Genomic DNA, 17,316 nt, shown 5'->3' with positions numbered 1-17,316 from the left:
TTATTCATTGTCGTTGTCCTCCTCATCTTCTTCGTCAGCCTCCTCCTCTTCTACCTTTTTCCAAGCTGCAACAGCATCTTTAGCCATGGGACTCATTGCACCATCAAACTTGCCTTTAGATGTGTAGTCAGCTACATCCTTCTCATACTTCTTCAGTTTTGCAGCCTTGTTGTTGTAAGGCTGTTTTTCCACATCTCTGAGGTTGTTCCACATTTCTTTGCCAAGTCTCCAATGGAGATGCCAGATTAGTGGATTTGATCTTGGGATGGAATTCTGAACAGAACAGGAAGAATCTAGACGGTGGCCATTTGGGGACATTGGGGTCCTCCTTCTCCTTCTTACCCACCCTTTGCTGGTCCGTAATCCTTCATTTCTCTATCATACCGCACTTTATCAGCTTTAGCCATCTCATCAAATTCCCCCTTCTCTTTGCTTGACACGGTCTTCCACCTCTCTGAGCACTTTTTGGAGAACTCTGCAAAGCTAATGGGAACTTCTGGGTTCCTCTTCTTGTGTTCTTCACAACAGGTCTGAACAAAGAAGGCATAAGCAGACATCTTCCCCTTCAGCTTTTTTGGGTCACCTTTAGCCATCTTTACTCCCTGTATTGTTCACTTTAACCTAGATGATAAGCAGGGGAAGAGAGCGAGACACACACATGACATGCCAAGACTCAACACTAGTAGCTGGGGCTCAGCCTCAAGTTGGCTGCCTACGAGAGCGACCTGTTGTCTGGGGCTTTATATGCCAATAGCAATATCTCAAAACCAACTTGGGGGCTGGTAGGCAACCAGTGTCAATCCCTTAGCACTGGTAAGAGGCACTATTCACTACCTGGGCCACCAGCTCCAGCCTCTGGACCAGCTGTAAGGGAAGCCCCACGTAGAGCACATTACATAAGGTTACAAACATAAGGTTACCATCCCATGAGCCCCAGGGGCCAAGCTGTGCCTGTCCAAGAAAGGGCACAGATGACACACCCATCAAAGCTGGCGGCAGCTGCTCTTCACAATGGAGAAGACCCTACCTTTGGGCTGATGTCCTCCCTGGATTCCATTGCTGCACTCCTTTTCCTGAGAGATGTCCTGCTTCCCTAGCCAGGGCAGCCATATCCTGGGACGGGAGAATACTCACCTCCTTCAGTCTCTATTCTCCAGTCTCAGTCCCTGCCGGTCATCCTCCTGTTGTCCCCCCCCCCCCATTGTTCACCTGTCTCAGCCTGCCACTCCACACCTGGGCCAGTCATGCGATTCAGGACAACCGAAAGATGCAGCAGATGCAACAAGATCCCACTGTCCCCAACAATGTACAGTGGTACCTCGGGTTAATAACTTAATTTGTTCTGGAGGTCCGTTCTTAACCTGAAACTGTTCTTAACAGAAGCACCACTTTAGCTAATGGGGCCTCCCACTGCTGCCGCACTGCCGGAGCACGACTTCTGTTCTCATCCTGAAGCAAAGTTCTTAACCCGAGGTACTGTTTCTGGGTTAGCAGAGACTGAACCTGAAGCGTCTGTAACCCAAGGTACCACTGTATTCACAAACTGACAAAACTCCGCTCTCCACTGCAGATCCGCAGCCAGTTTATATTCCCACTCCTTAGGTGTTAACGTTCCCCTGGGGTCCTCAACAAGACACTCTCAAACACCTCTATTCTGAGTGCCCATGAAGACTGCTTGCCCCTCCAAAAATTTTGAATTGTGGGGTTTATTAAAGACCCACCCCCACCCCACCATGAGTGACCCTGGGCAGAATCAAAAGCAAAGTGCAGGTATCCAGCCACTTTACACTCTTAACCTTCCTTTCCCAGAATTCCTCTGGGCTCCACATACATTCTCTGTGTTTATGTTTGTTAGTGTGTGTTTTGCCTGCTTTGGTTTGGGGTGTTTTGCCTGTGGTTTTGTTTGGGTTGTTTAGTTGGCAGGGACTATTTTCCCTTTTGGGAGGAGTGTTCTCCTTCTCCTCCTCCTCCTCTTCATTGTGGGGGGGGGTATAGCTATTTTGCCTGTAGGTGGGATTCCGGGCATCATTTATTTCTTCCCCTTCTGTGAATTTGCGCCTACAAATGGGATAGATTTCCAAGCATGCTTCCCAGGCCCAAAAATGTTGGGGACCACGATGCACGCTGCTCAGAAACCTGTTTTGCCACTTCATTACCTCCCACCCTAGCAGACCTTTTACCACTTGAAATATACTCAGAGTCGCAAAGTGATTTCATGCTCTTTATTCAGCTCATAGTGGTGAGGAGGAATGAATGAAAGTCCCCTCAAGGTATCTGCTTTATATACATTATTTACACAATGGGCTGCACATGATTGGCTAATTCCGGAATTCTACTGTAAGCCAATCAGGTTGTGGATTCACTTCTATCTGGAGCATGATTGGGTGGTTCCTGCCAACCAATCATATTGCTGCATTGTTCTAGGACCAATCTGACTGCTGCATTCTGAATCCTATTGTTCTAGGACCAATCAGACTGCTGCAGTTTGGATCCTATTCAACTCAGTACATAACACCCCTCCCCTCTAAGTTCCAGTCCTGCCCGGGAGTTCGCATTCATAGTCCTCGAGGTACGCTGGCGGCCTACGTGTGCGTTGCGGCCTGGGGTGTTCCCTGGTCCGGGGTTCAGGTTCTGGCTCATGTTCCAAGGATGCTGGCTGTGATGGGCCTGTCTGGTCTGGTGCAACCGGCTCGCTCAGTCGTGGTTCTGGTTCCGGTGTCCTTTTGGCTTCGCGGGTCCTCTCTGTATTTACTGATTCTGCCTCTCCTGCTGGCCCCTCCTGCTCTATGGGCCTCACTGCCCCTCTGTTCCCTTGGGACTCCTCTGACCTTTCCTCCTCCTGGTTTTCTCCCGGGAATCGTCGCCGTATCTGGTCGCAGTGGCGGCGCCAGCATTGCCCCCCATCCGTTAGCACCTCGTACGACACGGGACCAGTGACCCTGGTGACTGTGGCGGGTACCCATGCTGGGCCTGCCCCAAAATTCTTTGCGTACACTGGGTCCTGGGCCTCGAAGGTCCGGGGGTTCCTGCCTTCCCCCACCACTACCTCATCCTGAGCTCTATCGGGGTGAAGGCGGTCCAATCTGATTGCAAGGCGCCGACCCATTAGTAGTTCAGCGGGGCTCCGGCCAGTCGTTGAGCTGGGGGTGCTGTGTTGTGCTAGGAGGAATGTGGCAAGGCGGTACTCCCAATCCCCTTGCGTCATGCGGCGAAGGGTGTCCTTGGTGGTTCGCACCATGCGTTCTGCTTGGCCATTGGTGGCAGGGTGGAATGGCGCCGAACGGATGTGGCGGATGGCGTTCTGCACTGTGAAGGTTTGGAATTCTCCTGACGTAAATGCAGTCCCGTTGTCTGAGACGAGAGTGTCAGGGAGCCCGTGGGTTGCAAACAGCCTGCGTAGTACCCGGATGGCTGCGGACGTAGAAGTGGACGGTACCAGTGCGACTTCCAGCCATTTGGTGTAGGAGTCCACCACTATGAAGAATGTTTTCCCCTGAAAGGGGCCAGCGAAGTCCACATGCAGGCGTGACCATGGTGCTCGGGCGGACTCCCAGGACTGGACTGGGGCCCTTGGGGGATCTGGGCGGGATTCTTGGCAGGCCTGGCAGTGTTTGACCCAGGCCTCTATCTCTCCGTCGATCCCCGGCCACCACACATAACTCCTGGCAAGGGCCTTCATTCTTACTACCCCTGGGTGTGTCTCGTGTAGGGCTGTGAGGACCCTTTTGCGGAGGGGCTGGGGAACAACGACCCTGCTTCCCCATAACAGGCACCCCTTGTGGGCTGACAGTTCATGTTTGCGGGTTGTGTAGCCGGCGAATTCTGGCCCGGGGCTGCTGCTGGGCCATCCCCTCCACACCCAGTCCAGGACGCGGGAGATGACCCTATCTTTCTTGGAATGGTGTGCAACTTCTTGTGCCTGAATGGGGCGGTCGGGAAGCAGCTCCAGGCTCATAACCTCTTGTGCAGGTGCTGGGTCGGGGCCTGTTTCCGGTAGTGGTAGCCTGCTGAGGGCGTCCGCATGGCCCATCGCCTTCCCAGGGCGGTGAATCAGTGCATACTGGTAGCTGGCAAGGAAAATTGACCACCTGAGGACACGAGGAGACAGCACTTGGGGGGTCTGCTTTTCGGAGGCAAACAAGCCAAGCAAGGGCTTGTGGTCAGTCACCACGGTGAAGGGCCGCCCGTACAAGAAATCATGGAATTTTTTTACTCCCTTCACGATTGCCAGACCCTCCTTGTCGATTTGCGAGTAGTTCCGCTCGGTTGCGTTGAGTGTCTGGGAAAAGTATGCCACCGGTACCTCTCTTCCATCCGGGAGTTGGTGTCCCAGGACAGCGCCAATGCCATAGGGTGAGGCGTCGCATGCTAGCACCACCGGCAGCCTCTCGTCGAAGTGTGCCAAGACCGAGTTTGAGACAAGCAAGTCCTTGACTGCCTGGAATGCGGCCTCCTGGCGCTGGCCCCACACCCAAGGGGCCCGCTTGTCCAGGAGTCTGTGTAGGGGCTCCGCTACCGCCGCCTTGTGGGGAAGGAAGGAATGGTAAAAGTTCAATAGTCCCAAGAAGGCCTGAAGTTCAGTCTTGTTCTTGGGCGCTGGGGCATCACAAATGGCCCGTACCTTGTCCCCAGTCGGGTGGACCCCTTCTGCGTCCACCATAAATCCCAGAAAGTCCACCAGAGGCACTCCTAGTAGACATTTTTCCCGCTTCACCTTGAGACCCGCCGTCTGGAAACGGTGCAGAACGGTGCGGAGGCGGTCCTCAAACTCCTCTGGTGTGGGCCCGGCAATCAACACATCATCGAAGAAGGGGGTGACGCCAGGAATCCCTTTAAGGAGAGAGTCCATTAGATTCTGGAATATGCCTGGTGCCACGCTGACACCGAATTGCAGCCGCTTTACCCTGAACGCTCCTCTGTGCGTCACAATCGTCTGTGCCTCTGCTGTGGCCTCATCTACTGGCAGTTGTTGATATGCTTGGGCCAAGTCCAGCTTGCCAAAAATTTTCGACCCAGCCAGGGTGGCAAGGACATGGCTGACCACTGGCACTGGGTATGCATGGGCCGTGAGGGCCTTGTTTATGGTACATTTGTAGTCTGCGCAGATGCGGACCGAACCATTCGGCTTGACGGGTGTGACGATTGGGGTTTCCCAGGGGGCATTAGGCACCGGCTCCAGCACGCCTTGCTCCACGAGTCGGTCCAATTCCTCGTCTATACGGGGTTTCAGGGCGAACGGGACCCGGCGGGCCTTGAGCCTGACTGGTCGTACTGCGGGGTCAAGCTGTAGAGCAATGGGGGGGCCCGTATACTGTCCCAATTTCCCATCAAAAACCCCCGGAAATTCCTTGCATATGGCGTCCACGTCCACTTGTAAGCTCGTGTGGTTCACCCCGGTGACGGCTAGCCCCAGTGGTCCAAACCATGCCAATCCCAGTAAGCTAATGTAGGGGCCCTTGACCACAAGCAAGTCCAGTTGCCGCGTCCGCCCTCGGTATTGCACCCTGAAGGTCCCCACCCCCATTGTGGGGACCTTACGTTTCTGGAAGTCCCGGAGGGTGAATGTGGCCGGCCTGAGTTTGGGACCCCCAGTAGGACACAGTTTCCTTAAGGTCCTTGCCGAGATTATGGATAGAGTTGAACCCGTGTCAAGCTCCATGCGGCATGGGGCCCCCTCTATGTGTACCTCTACATAAATTTTCTCTACGTTGGGGTGGGGCAACTGGTATACCTGGAAGTCCGTGAGCTCCGTCGAGTTGCCTTGGTGTGTTGGGCCCCGGGACCTGGGGCTCTTGGATTGGTCATCTGATGCCTGGCGTCGGGTGGGCCGAGCTCGACACACCCGGGCGATGTGTCCCAATTTTCTGCACTGCCTGCACTCTGCGTTGCGGAAACGGCAGGTCCTCCTCTCGTGACTGTCTCCACAGCTTGCGCAGTTCCCTGCTTCTCGTCGAGGCAGCTGTGGTATGTGGGCTGCTTGAGTGCGCTGCTGTACTCGGTGCACCTCCTCCCTGTTGGATCCTGAGTCGTCGGTGAGGTCTTCGTGGTGGACCCTCGGTTGGGACGGCTGGCTCGGCCGTGCCTCTTGCGTCGACCTCTCGGCAGCTTCCGTTGCCAGGGCCTCCTCCAGAGCGACCTGGAACGTTAGGTCCTTCTTAGCGTAGAGGCGTCGTTGCAGCTTCTCATCCTTCAGGCCACCGACGAGGCGGTCACGAAGCATGTTCTCCAGCTCTGAGAAGTTGCAGAACCGGGCAGCTTGGCGGAGAGAGGTCACAAACCCAGTTATGGTTTCCCCAGGGGCTTGCCGCTTTGCATAGAAGGCATTTCGACGAGCCACCACAGAGGGCTGTGGCGAAAAGTGCCCCTTCAGCTGTTCCATTATTGTTTTGTATGGAACAGTAGCGACGTCTTCGGGTGCAAGGAGAGCCCGGGCGATTTCAAACGTCTCCTCTCCGCAGACGCTGAAGAATATCGCCCTCTTCTTGGCGTCTTCTTCATCGGTGACCCCTTTGGCTTCTAGGAGGAAGGTGAAACGGGAGGCATACGCTTCCCAGTCTCCAGATGCTGGGTTGAACGGCGAGAAGCTGCTGTTGGTTGCCATTCTGAGTTCCTTGTGTCCCGGAGCTGAAGCCTGGATACACGGTGCGAGGCAGCGGTGCGGCAGGTGGCGGTGCTGCGGTGCTGTGTGTGGCAGTCAGCTCAGCGGGATCCCATCCTCGTCGCCAGTGAAATATACTCAGAGTCGCAAAGTGATTTCATGCTCTTTATTCAGCTCATAGTGGTGAGGAGGAATGAATGAAAGTCCCCTCAAGGTATCTGCTTTATATACATTATTTACACAATGGGCTGCACATGATTGGCTAATTCCGGAATTCTACTGTAAGCCAATCAGGTTGTGGATTCACTTCTATCTGGAGCATGATTGGGTGGTTCCTGCCAACCAATCATATTGCTGCATTGTTCTAGGACCAATCTGACTGCTGCATTCTGAATCCTATTGTTCTAGGACCAATCAGACTGCTGCAGTTTGGATCCTATTCAACTCAGTACATAACACCACTTGAACTGGACTGTAAATTCATTTGACTCTGCATAGTAGCAGGGCTTGTCTAAGCCTGCAATCCTATATACACTTTCTTCCAAATAGACATGCATAGGATTGCACCTTATGTCTTGTAGTGCCGGCCACCAAGCTTTGCTTTGTCATTTCCTCTCCTTCTATCCACGTGTGTATTTGTGTGTGTTTGTGTCTGTGTGTAGAAATCTATCAACTGAAAATAACACCTCATGCATTTGACAGAATGGACTCTAGCCCACAAAAGCCTGGGCTGTAATTAATTTTTAACCTTGAAGTTGCCCCAGAACTCTTTGTTCAGCTGAAAGCTAATAAGAACAGGAGTGTGCCTGTAGTAATCTAATAGTTAAATACCGTTGAATGAACTTGATTGTGCTCTTTGTATGCAAACCCCTCCTCTGTACTTCCCTGGATAGATAAATGCTTCCTCAGCATTTCTGGGGCACTGCTTAGAGAAACAATATTAAGCTGACTTTAATGCCAAACTTCCTTTTCCTGCATGCCAGATTTCACCGCTGGCAGATGAACAAACCAGCGAGCTGCAGCCACAGCCCATGAAAGCAGCGAACTTTTCAACCCTCCGCTGTAGCCGCTCCTTTCAGAACGGCCAGATGGGCAGCCATTTAGTCAATGAAACCATCCAGCCCACAAGAAAAGAGCATTATGCACATTGCGTATGTAAAGTAGGAATGAAACTCTAAATAAAATACTTCTGGGCAGCCACCTTGGCTGAAAACATCCCAGTCCTGGCATATCGCCTGCCTCTCGTAATTTTCCAGTCCTTTACCGTAAAGTTAACCAGCCCTCAGAACACACAGGAGACTGCCTATTCCAGATCGGACCATCTGTGCATCTGGCTCAAAACTGTCTACAACAGGGATGGTGAACCCACTGGGGAAAAGCCACAGCGTAGCCGTAGCGCATCTGCTTTGCATGCACAAGGTCCCAGATTCAGTCCCTGGCATCATCTGGCCAAGCTGTGAGAGACTCCTGCCTGAAATTCTTGATAGTCGCTGCCCAGCGGCATAGGAAACTATAAGTGGAAGGCAGTTTCCTATGTTCCCGGGTGCCAGTGCATTCAGCACACCATCCAAGAAGAGTCGCTCTCGCTTGATCAGTTAGTGGATCTAGTTTAACTTAGTTGAACCTAGTTAGAGGTAGGTAGCCATGTTGGTCTGCCGTAGTCGAAACAAAATAAAATAATAATAATATTAATAATCCTTCCAGTAGCACCTTAGAGACCAACTTAGTTAGTTATTGGTATGAGCTTTTTGTGTGTATCTGAAGAAGTGTGCATGCACACAAAAGCTCATAGCAATAACTTGGTTGGTCTCTAAGGTGCTACTGGAAGGAATTTTTTTATTTTTTTATTTAATTTTATTTATTTTATTTGGTTGAATCTAGTTCTCAATGAAATCAATGGGCATTAAGTAAAAGTCTTCTTCCACAGATTCCATTGGCATTTTACTTCAATTAGTTGGTTGGCAGCTGTTGTAAACAAAAATCTGCCCTTTTCCCTTATGGGGTATCCAAGAGCCCATATAGAGTCCTTACTCTATATTGGTTCCCCATTGGTAGGAGGAAATATGTAACAGAGGCCAACCAGAGAATATTGAGAAGCAAAGCAGCTAGTAAGCCTGATCTTTATTGATCTGTTGCAACAGGGTCCTAACTCACCACACGCAGGAGGGAGGAGGAACCCAGAACAATGGCGCACAAGGCCTTATATACACATTTTAAATTCCCTGCCATGGAGCCCAAGACCACCCCCAGAAACATCATACATAGCAGCCGCCTGTCTCAGGAGACAATAGAGGACTGCTCCTTTGGGGGTGAAATCAAAACACTGGAGATTCACAGCTCCTGCTGTGGCTGTAGAGACAGATATGGGAGAGACATGTTTTGTTGCAGTTGGGGCAGATGCATCATGGTGTTTCTTCTCTCTGTGTTCCCCCCAGAGGTCATTCCTCCTCTGATCACTGCTAAGGATACATGACTTAACTGTCTCAAGGCACTACGGTCATCTGCCATTCCCACGTGGCAGGGTTCATGTTACAGTTGCAGACATCTTTGTAACACAGAGTTGCTCTGCCAATGGGCCTGGTGTCTTAATAATTGGCTCTCATGCATTTGAGAACTCAATCAGGGTTCCAGGTAACATGAAACATCTGTAGGCGCACATCTGTGCCTGCATAGGCTCTGTTCCAGGCAAAGGCAAACTCGGCCCTCCAGATGTTTTGGGACTACAATTCCCACCATCCCTGACCACTGGTCCTGCTAGCTAGGGATCATGGGAGCTGTAGTCCCAAAACATCTGGAGGGCCAAGTTTGCCTATGCCTGCTCTGTTCTGAAGTCATTTGTACAAACATACATATGAAAGGCAAAAGGGAACACATCTTTTAGGATGGTGATTGTCATCTGCACGTTTTATGAGTATTAAAGGTATTTTTAAAATAAAATAAAAATCTGTCTAATATACTGGAACACCTTATACTTGACCAAAAATGTCTTTGCAGTGTAATCCTAACTGTATCTACCACTGAGTTTAATGTGACTTACTCCCAGGTAAGTGGGGTGAGGATTATGGCCGTAAGCAAATTAACTCAGGGATGGTCCTCCAGATGTTGCTGAAGTACAATTCTGAAATTATTATGGGTTCCTCGGGTCCCATCAATGGGTTAGTTTCACTGCTGTATGACATTTTTGTCAAATGCTACTTTTACTGCAAATCAAAATCATAAGACCTGGTGGGAACACAACTGGGGAGTTCAGACAGAAGATGAAGATTGTGGGGGGGAATCTGGTCCAAGGTCCCATATACATCTGTTTTGGCTCGAAGAGGGAACTCTCCCTGAAAATAGCACATAGCTGGTACTTAACACAATGATTCATTCCTTTTGTACATGGGGGTGCTTCACACTTAAGCTGGAGGGGCTGCCAGGATGCTGGAACCTACCAGCATAAGTGATGGAACTGCCCAAGGTAAACTGATTGAGGACAAAAGTATTTTCTGACATCTCATTGATAACTGGACAAGCAATTCATCCCTTCCCTTGTCTGGATCTTGGATTTGTTTGCAGATTCGAATCAAGACCAGAAAAAAACAAGGAATTGATTTTGCATCTTTTGATAGCAGTCCAAGACACAATTATAGGTTTTGGAAAAGCTTATCTTCTTTTTAAAATAAAAAATTGCAGTGGTTTTGATTTAGATCATGGAACCCTTTGTAATTATAGACCACAGATCCTTTCCCTCCTGGTATGTTTTATTGTTGATTTAGTAAATCACTTAGCTGTATTCTATACCTCTTTATTGGCAATCATGACAATTTACCTTTAAAAAACTATTTTTTCGTTATTTCTTTTTTTCTGAAAAAATGGGGGGGGAACCTTACAACTCCCATCAGTCACAGCCAGCATGACCAATCGCTGGGGATGATGGGAATTGTAGTTCTGCAACATATTAGGGGCCAAAGGTTCTCCACCCCAGGATTAAGCCAACCCCATTAAATGCAGCAACCCTGGTTTTGTCATTTCTGTTTCCAGTTGTTTTGTTGTTTTTAAATCTGTATGTTATTCGTAAGTTGCGGTGAGACCCTTTGGGGTTAGTTGGTGGGAAATTCAGTGTTATAAATGAATTGTCCATTCCTTATTTGGATCCTTAACATTTCTTTTAGCTTTGTAGCACTTGTAGCTGTGACGGGGGAAGGAAGGAACAGAGAAGTGTGGCTGCAATCAGACACGTCATAAAAATGGAAACATGCATATGTTGTGGGATGCCAGAGTCTTGTGGCATCTTGAAAACAAATGGATTTATTGTGGCATTAAACTTCCATGGATTACAGCCCTCTTCATCTAATGCATTTAGTGTTATCCCGATTTGTAGGTCCACGTTTCTTCTTCTTCTTCTCCTTCTTCGGAGAGGATTGTCAAGTGTTGCCAGAAAGAAATGAAATGCAGAAAAGTGCAGACCTTGATAACTGCATACTTAATATGGTGATTTACAAAAATGCTCTCCGTCTAATCTGCAAACGATAGCATTGAAACTCCTGATGCATTTAAAGCACGTGGCTGCCAATCCGCTACTAAGCTCAGTCCAAGGTACACAAATGGTGGGAGATGGAGTCCAGCAACGCCATACCTCCCTGATAGAGTGTCTGCCCTGCACAGGTTCAATCCCCGCTGGCATCTCCAGGTGGGGTTGGGAAAGGCTCCTACCTGAAACCCTGGCGAGCGGCTGCCAGTCAGTGTAGACAACACTCATAGACCAATGGGCTGACTTGAGTACTAAGGCAGCTTCCTATGTGTTCCTTGAAAACAGGGACTTGCTTTCCCACAGGGATGTAGCGAGGTGGAGAGTTAAACGTGCAGAGGATGGGGGCGCTTTTGAAATCCTACGATGCCCCTTTGTTGTTGTTTAGTCGTTTAGTTGTGTCCGACTCTTCGTGACCCCATGGACCAGAGCACGCCAGGCACTCCTGTCTTCCACTGCCTCCCGCAGTTTGGTCAAACTCATGCTGGTAGCTTTGAGAACACTGTCCAACCATCTCGTCCTCTGTCGTCCCCTTCTCCTTGTGCCCTCCATCTTTCCCAACATCAGGGTCTTTTCCAGGGAGTCTTCTCTTCTCATGAGGTGGCCAAAGTATTGGAGCCTCAGCTTCACGATCTGTCCTTCCAGTGACCACTCAGGGCTGATTTCCTTAAGAATGGATAGGTTTGATCTTCTTGCAGTCCATGGGACTCTCCAACACCATAATTCAAAAGCATCAATTCTTCGGCGATCAGCCTTCTTTATGGGGACGCCCCTTTACAAACCCCAATAAACTCAGCCGGGCTTCCTTTCCGAGGCAACCCACAGGGCGGATCCAGATTCTCGCCAGCCTCCTTTGCAGCGGGGGCGGGGAGCTGGAGGCACCCCAAAGTTTTGCTGCGCCACGGCGAGCGCGGAATCAAGGCGCTTCGCGCAGCGCCTGCTCGCTCATCCATCCTTCTCCGGGGCTGGGAGTCGTTTCCGCTGCCCGGAGTCACGTGCAGCTGGGGATTAAAGCCTCCTCGGCGCCGCTGCAGCTTCGGGGATGGAGTCTGCGGGCCGGAGTCGAGTCGGGATCCCGCAACCGTCCGGAGTGCAGGAGCAAGCAGACTCCGCAGCCGCGCAGCCGCCGCGCGGCTTAGCCGGAGCCGCGCCCGACGCCGCGATGGGAGACTCGGCGCAGGAGGAGGTGACCCGCCTAAGACTGGTTCTTGCGCGACCGTGGCGAGGGGAGGAGAGGGGAGGTCTCCCCTTGGAGGGGATGCATCGTCCACGTTGCTCTGCTGGTCCCCCTGCAGGCCCAGCCCAAGCCTGCGCAACTCTCTCTCCCCCTTTCCCCCATGGCTGCTTTGCTACTGCAAATGTTTCCACGGGCCCCCACTTTTTGGAAACGAGAGATCCCTTTGCAGCGCGCCTGCTTGCACCAAACACCAGCAGCTCTAGCAAGTCGTTATTTTTCTTGGGGTGTCCCGTGAGTTAAGGGGAAGAGTTTGCCCACTTCTGCAGCTGTGCCTCTGGACAGCTAGTTGTGTGGCATCTTCAGCAACTCTTCCTTCGGCTCCATGGCGCACAAAAGCTTCTCCTGCGTAAAGGGGCGTTTGGGTGGGCAGGAAAGCACGCGTGCAAACTTAAAAGGTTGGCAGAGACTGTTGCTCTGCTGGCCTGGCTGCCGCTTCTCGGCCAATGTGCCGAGAGCCTTTAAAAAAAAAAAAAGCTGAGCGAGGCGTTTTTGTCGCATTCCTTGGCAAAGGCGAGATCCGTTATACAGGCAGAGACACAGCAGCTGCTGCCTGGGGTGGAGAAATTCAAGGGGTACCTGCGGCATCCTGCAAGCAAAGGTGTGTCTTGCTGGGATGACTGGCGCCTTGTCGACACCCATCGAGAGTCCAGCCCATCAGACTCCATGAGGCTATTGCAGGCAATCTGGCCTCTGCTTTTCCCATCACAGTCCAACTTAGGATGGCAGTTCTGTTTCAGAGGCTGTGTACAGTACATATTATGGGCTGGAAACGCAGTTTGTTGTTGTTGTTGTTGTTGTTGTTGTTGTTGTTGTTGTTGTTTAGTCGTTTAGCCGTGTCCGACTCTTCGTGACCCCTTGGACCAGAGCACGCCAGGCACTCCTGTCTTCCACTGCCTCCCGAAGTTTGGTCAAACTCATGCTGGTAGCTTTGAGAACACTGTCCAACCATCTCATCCTCTGTCGTCCCCTTCTCCTTGTGCCCTCCATCTTTCCCAACATCAGGGTCTTTTCCAGGGAGTCTTCTCTTCTCATGAGGTGGCCAGAGTATTGGAGCCTCAGCTTCACAATCTGTCCTTCCAGTGAGCACTCAGGGCTGATTTCCTTCAGAATGGATAGGTTTGATCTTCTTGCAGTCCATGAGACTCTCAAGAGTCTCCTCCAGCACCAGAATTCAAAAGCATCAATTCTTCGGCGATCAGCTTTCTTTATGGTCCGGCTCTCACTTCCAAACATCGCTAATGGAAACGCAGTTAGGTTGTTCTTTTTTCTCAATTTGGATCATAACTGGGTCTTTTAAGTGGGGCGGGAATGCAAAAGTTCATAAGAAACAACCGGATGGATTTGGATTGCGGCTAATGTCGTGCATACACTGCTTCCCAAATCAGAGTATGGATGCAGAGTAAATGGGCTTGTGTGCACAGCCATGGTAGCTTCATTATAGAGAGTCAGACCATTGGCCCATCTGTTCATCCAGCTCAATATTGTCTGCACTGGATGGGGGGGCTGCTATCTGGGGTTTCATATGGAGGAACATTCTCAGCCCTAGCTGGAGATGTCTGGGGTTGAACATTGGGAATTTCTACCTGCAAAACTGCCACTGAGCCACAGCCATTCCCAACAGCTGATGGAAAGACTTGATTCATTAAAGCAATAGGTGTTCCTCTTCTCACATTATTTAATGGTGATCAGTGCATTAGATTCCCACCCACCTGTTTTGCTTGACATACTTGGGCTGTGCCCAAGTTCTGCTCGAAAGAGGAAACTCTGTGAATTTAGATCAACTAGATTGGCTTCTTGGTCATATCCTTACTGTTATCAAAATGAACAGAAGAGCATCCCTGCTGGTTCAGGCCAGGATCCTGTCCTCTCTGTAGTCAGCCAGATGCCCATGGGAAACCTGAAAGCAGGAACTGAGCACCGGTGCATCTCCCTTCCTGCAGTTTCCAGCAACAGGCATCCGTAGGATGAATACTCTCACACAGAAGAGGGCTCTGGCAAAGCAGTTTCTCCTGTGACTTGAGGTGTCCCTCCTGATGGAGAAAGCAAGGTTGTTTTCCACAAAGCCTTGCAAGGAGAGCCTACTTGGGGCTTCCCTTACCAGGTTTCGAAGGTGCTTGTTAGATGCACCCAATCTTTAATAAAATCTTAGGTGGAAGCTGTAACTTCAGTCCAGGCAGGATCCTGCCAGCTTGATCAAGGGGCTGGAGCAGCTCCACTATGGAGAAAGGCTGTAGCCCGTGCAGCTTTTTAGTTTAAATAAATGTCTTTAAAGTCTACCTGCTTTTTAGTTTAGAGCAGATGCACCAGGTTGTGCCCAACGTTGTGGGAGCCATCGTGCTTGTGTGACTTCAAGCACACAATGATGTCCCTGCGTGTTGGGAAGAAGCCGAGAGGATAGCTTTAAAGAAGGATTAGACAAATTCATGGAGCAGAAGCCTCTCAGGGGCTACTTCCATGGTATGTGGGGGGGGGGGAGAGATATTCCCACAGTGGTGTTGCATGTCTGAGGTACTCATAGATGGTGGGTGTGGTCTAAACCACTGAGCCTCTTGGGTGTGCTAATCGGAAGGTCGGCAGTTCGAAATGGGGTGAGCTCCTGTTGCTCTGTCCCAGCTCCTGCCAACCTAGCAGTCCAAAAACATGCCAGTGCAAGTAGATAAGTAGGTACCACTGCAGCGGGAAGGTAAAAGGCATTTCTTTGCGCTCTGGTTTCCGTCACAGTGTCCCATTGCACCAGAAGTGGTTAAGTCATGCTGGCCACATGACCTGGAAAAGCTGTCTGTGGACAGACGCTGGCTCCCTCAGCCTGAAAGCGAGATGAGCGCCACAACCCCTTTGACTGGACTTAACCATCCGGGTCCTTTACCTTTACCTTTTACCCTTTTTTAAGGAAGATAGGGGACAGCCTTATATGGAGTCAGACCATTAGCCCATCTAGCTTAGAACTCTCTACCCTGTCTGGCCACAAGTCTCTATGGTTCCTGGCAGTGGTCTCTCACAGACCTTCTTGAAGATGCTGGAGATCAAACTTGGGGCATTTTGCATGCAAAACAGATGCTCTACTATTCAACTATGGCTCTTCTCCAAGAAACTTTTCACAAGAGGCCCCAGAAGGGCAGTGCAACGGCTGGGATGGTCCCAGAGTCCTGCCTACTTGTCCTCTGCAAACTTCAGAGGGTGGCTGGGGCATCTGGGTGTCTCACGTTGCATCAGAGGCATGACACACCTGTGAGGAGAATACCACCAGCTCCAAGTTTAGGAGAAAGGATGATGTTCATTATTCCTGCCAGAGGAGTGCACTCATTGCAATGACGAATGTTGCAGTGGACCCCTGACTTTGACATTTGCCACACTGGAGATCAAAACAAGCTTTCTTTAAAGGGGAGGGCGGGGCTTCACGGCTTGGCTTTAAAGGAGTGTTTAAAAAAATTATCTGCGCAAGAATGGGCAGCTTTGTAACCTAAGTAGGGACACTGTGGGACTTGTTTTAGTTCAGCCCGCCAACATTCGGGGTCACATTGGGACATACGAAATGTCACTTTTGTTGCAACAATGCTGAAGTCTCTATCCGACTTGACTGTGGCTTGTCTCAGAGCAAGTATTTTGGAGTGCTTGGCCTTCACAATGTTTCATGCCCAGAGCAACCTCATTGTCTGGCTTGACATGTAGCCAAAGCTCTTCTCTGTGGAAGTTGTGCTCAAATTATAAGTGTCATTGCCAAAGGATATGGGGAGACCAGTGAGAGGGGTGTGGAGGAAGCAGATTGTTGTCTGGTATTATGGAAAGCAAAAGGACTCCTTTCCTTGGCAGTTGCCCATCTTCTTTTAAGGTGTACAACGTACTAGATTCCTTTTAAGGTGTACAATGTACTGGATTCCCCCTGCCCCCTTTGATCTTAGTTGGAAGAGCTGTAATCAAGTAATCTGTTATGCTTGGAACAAGCTGTTTCTTGTGAGACCACTACTACTTAAAATTTTTAAACAGTTAACCATTGCATTTTAATAGCCAAACAGTCCACTTGAACTAAACCTTTGACAGCGTTCTGAATTGCATAGCTCTTGCTGACAGATGGACTTACATTCTGCCACTCGATGTCTTACTCTGTGACCTCTGAACCTGGGAAGCACGTGGCTGGTGGTCTGCAGGCCGTGATCCGAGTGGCATGGCAAACAATGCCAATCTCTGTGTGTGCGCACACATTGTGGACTACTAAAAGGCTGGAGCTCTTTTCTCTTGTGCTATGGCCCTGCAGCCAGACCCTGTGTATACTGGCTTGCAAATTAATTAGGCAGTGGGAATACTGAGCATGTTAGCAAAATCCTTTCTATGCGCTGTTGTATAAGGACATACGGTGATGATGAAGAATGGGCAGGACTATCTAACCTCCATGTATAACTATGATCAGTGCCGGATTTATGTATAAGCTAAACAAGCTATAGCTTAGGGCCCCACTCTCTTGGGGGGCCCCCAAAAAAATTAAAGAAAAAAACCTGGATGTACATTTCCAAAATATAAGATAAAAAACAAATAAAATGGCTTTAGATACCTGTTAGGTTCATAAATTACCATATACAGTCATATGTCATGTGATGTTTGCTTCATGTTACGTTCTTTCAGGTTATGTCCCGTGGCGACCCGGAAGTACCGGAAAGGGTTACTTCCGGGTTTCGCCAATCGCGCATGCGCAGAAGCGCTAAAACAGACAGACATAAGTAGCTGGTCAGAGGCGGGCATGCGCAGGTGCCGTGCTAACTTCCCAGAAGGTGGGATGCTGTTGCTTACTAGGGAATGGTGAGTTCAGCACAGCACTAACACCCTGGCAGGAACACCAGATCAGTTCTGCTGGTAAGAACATAAGGAGAGCCTGCTGAATCGGGCCAGTGGCCCATCTAGTCCAGCATCTTGTTCCCAGTGGACAACTAGATGCCACAGTGGGTAACCCCTCCAGGCAGGGCCCAAGCACAAGAGAGC

The 17,316-nt window shown here is 50.2% G+C and overlaps 1 protein-coding gene and 1 pseudogene across 2 annotated transcripts in view; one reads left to right on the top strand and one right to left on the bottom strand.

Annotated features, from left to right (window-relative positions):
- LOC310759017 (high mobility group protein B3-like) lies at nt 1-695 on the bottom strand (annotated as a pseudogene). Its single transcript has one exon. The product of its transcript is annotated as a high mobility group protein B3-like (transcript).
- Nucleotides 696-11,868: 11,173 nt separating this feature from the next.
- LOC310758523 (two pore channel protein 2-like) overlaps nt 11,869-17,316 on the top strand; it is a 28,176-nt gene continuing 22,728 nt past the window's right edge. The window contains 1 exon segment of the mRNA XM_083605094.1: nt 11,869-12,294. Coding sequence (XP_083461220.1) covers nt 12,151-12,294 — 144 coding nt within the window. The 5' untranslated portion in view covers nt 11,869-12,150.

This window comes from Podarcis filfolensis (genome assembly GCF_964270895.1).
Source record: "Podarcis filfolensis genome assembly, chromosome: 3".
Lineage (NCBI taxonomy): Eukaryota > Metazoa > Chordata > Lepidosauria > Squamata > Lacertidae > Podarcis > Podarcis filfolensis.
Note: the sequence above shows the minus strand (reverse complement) of the source record. Positions and strands in the feature narration are given on the sequence as shown.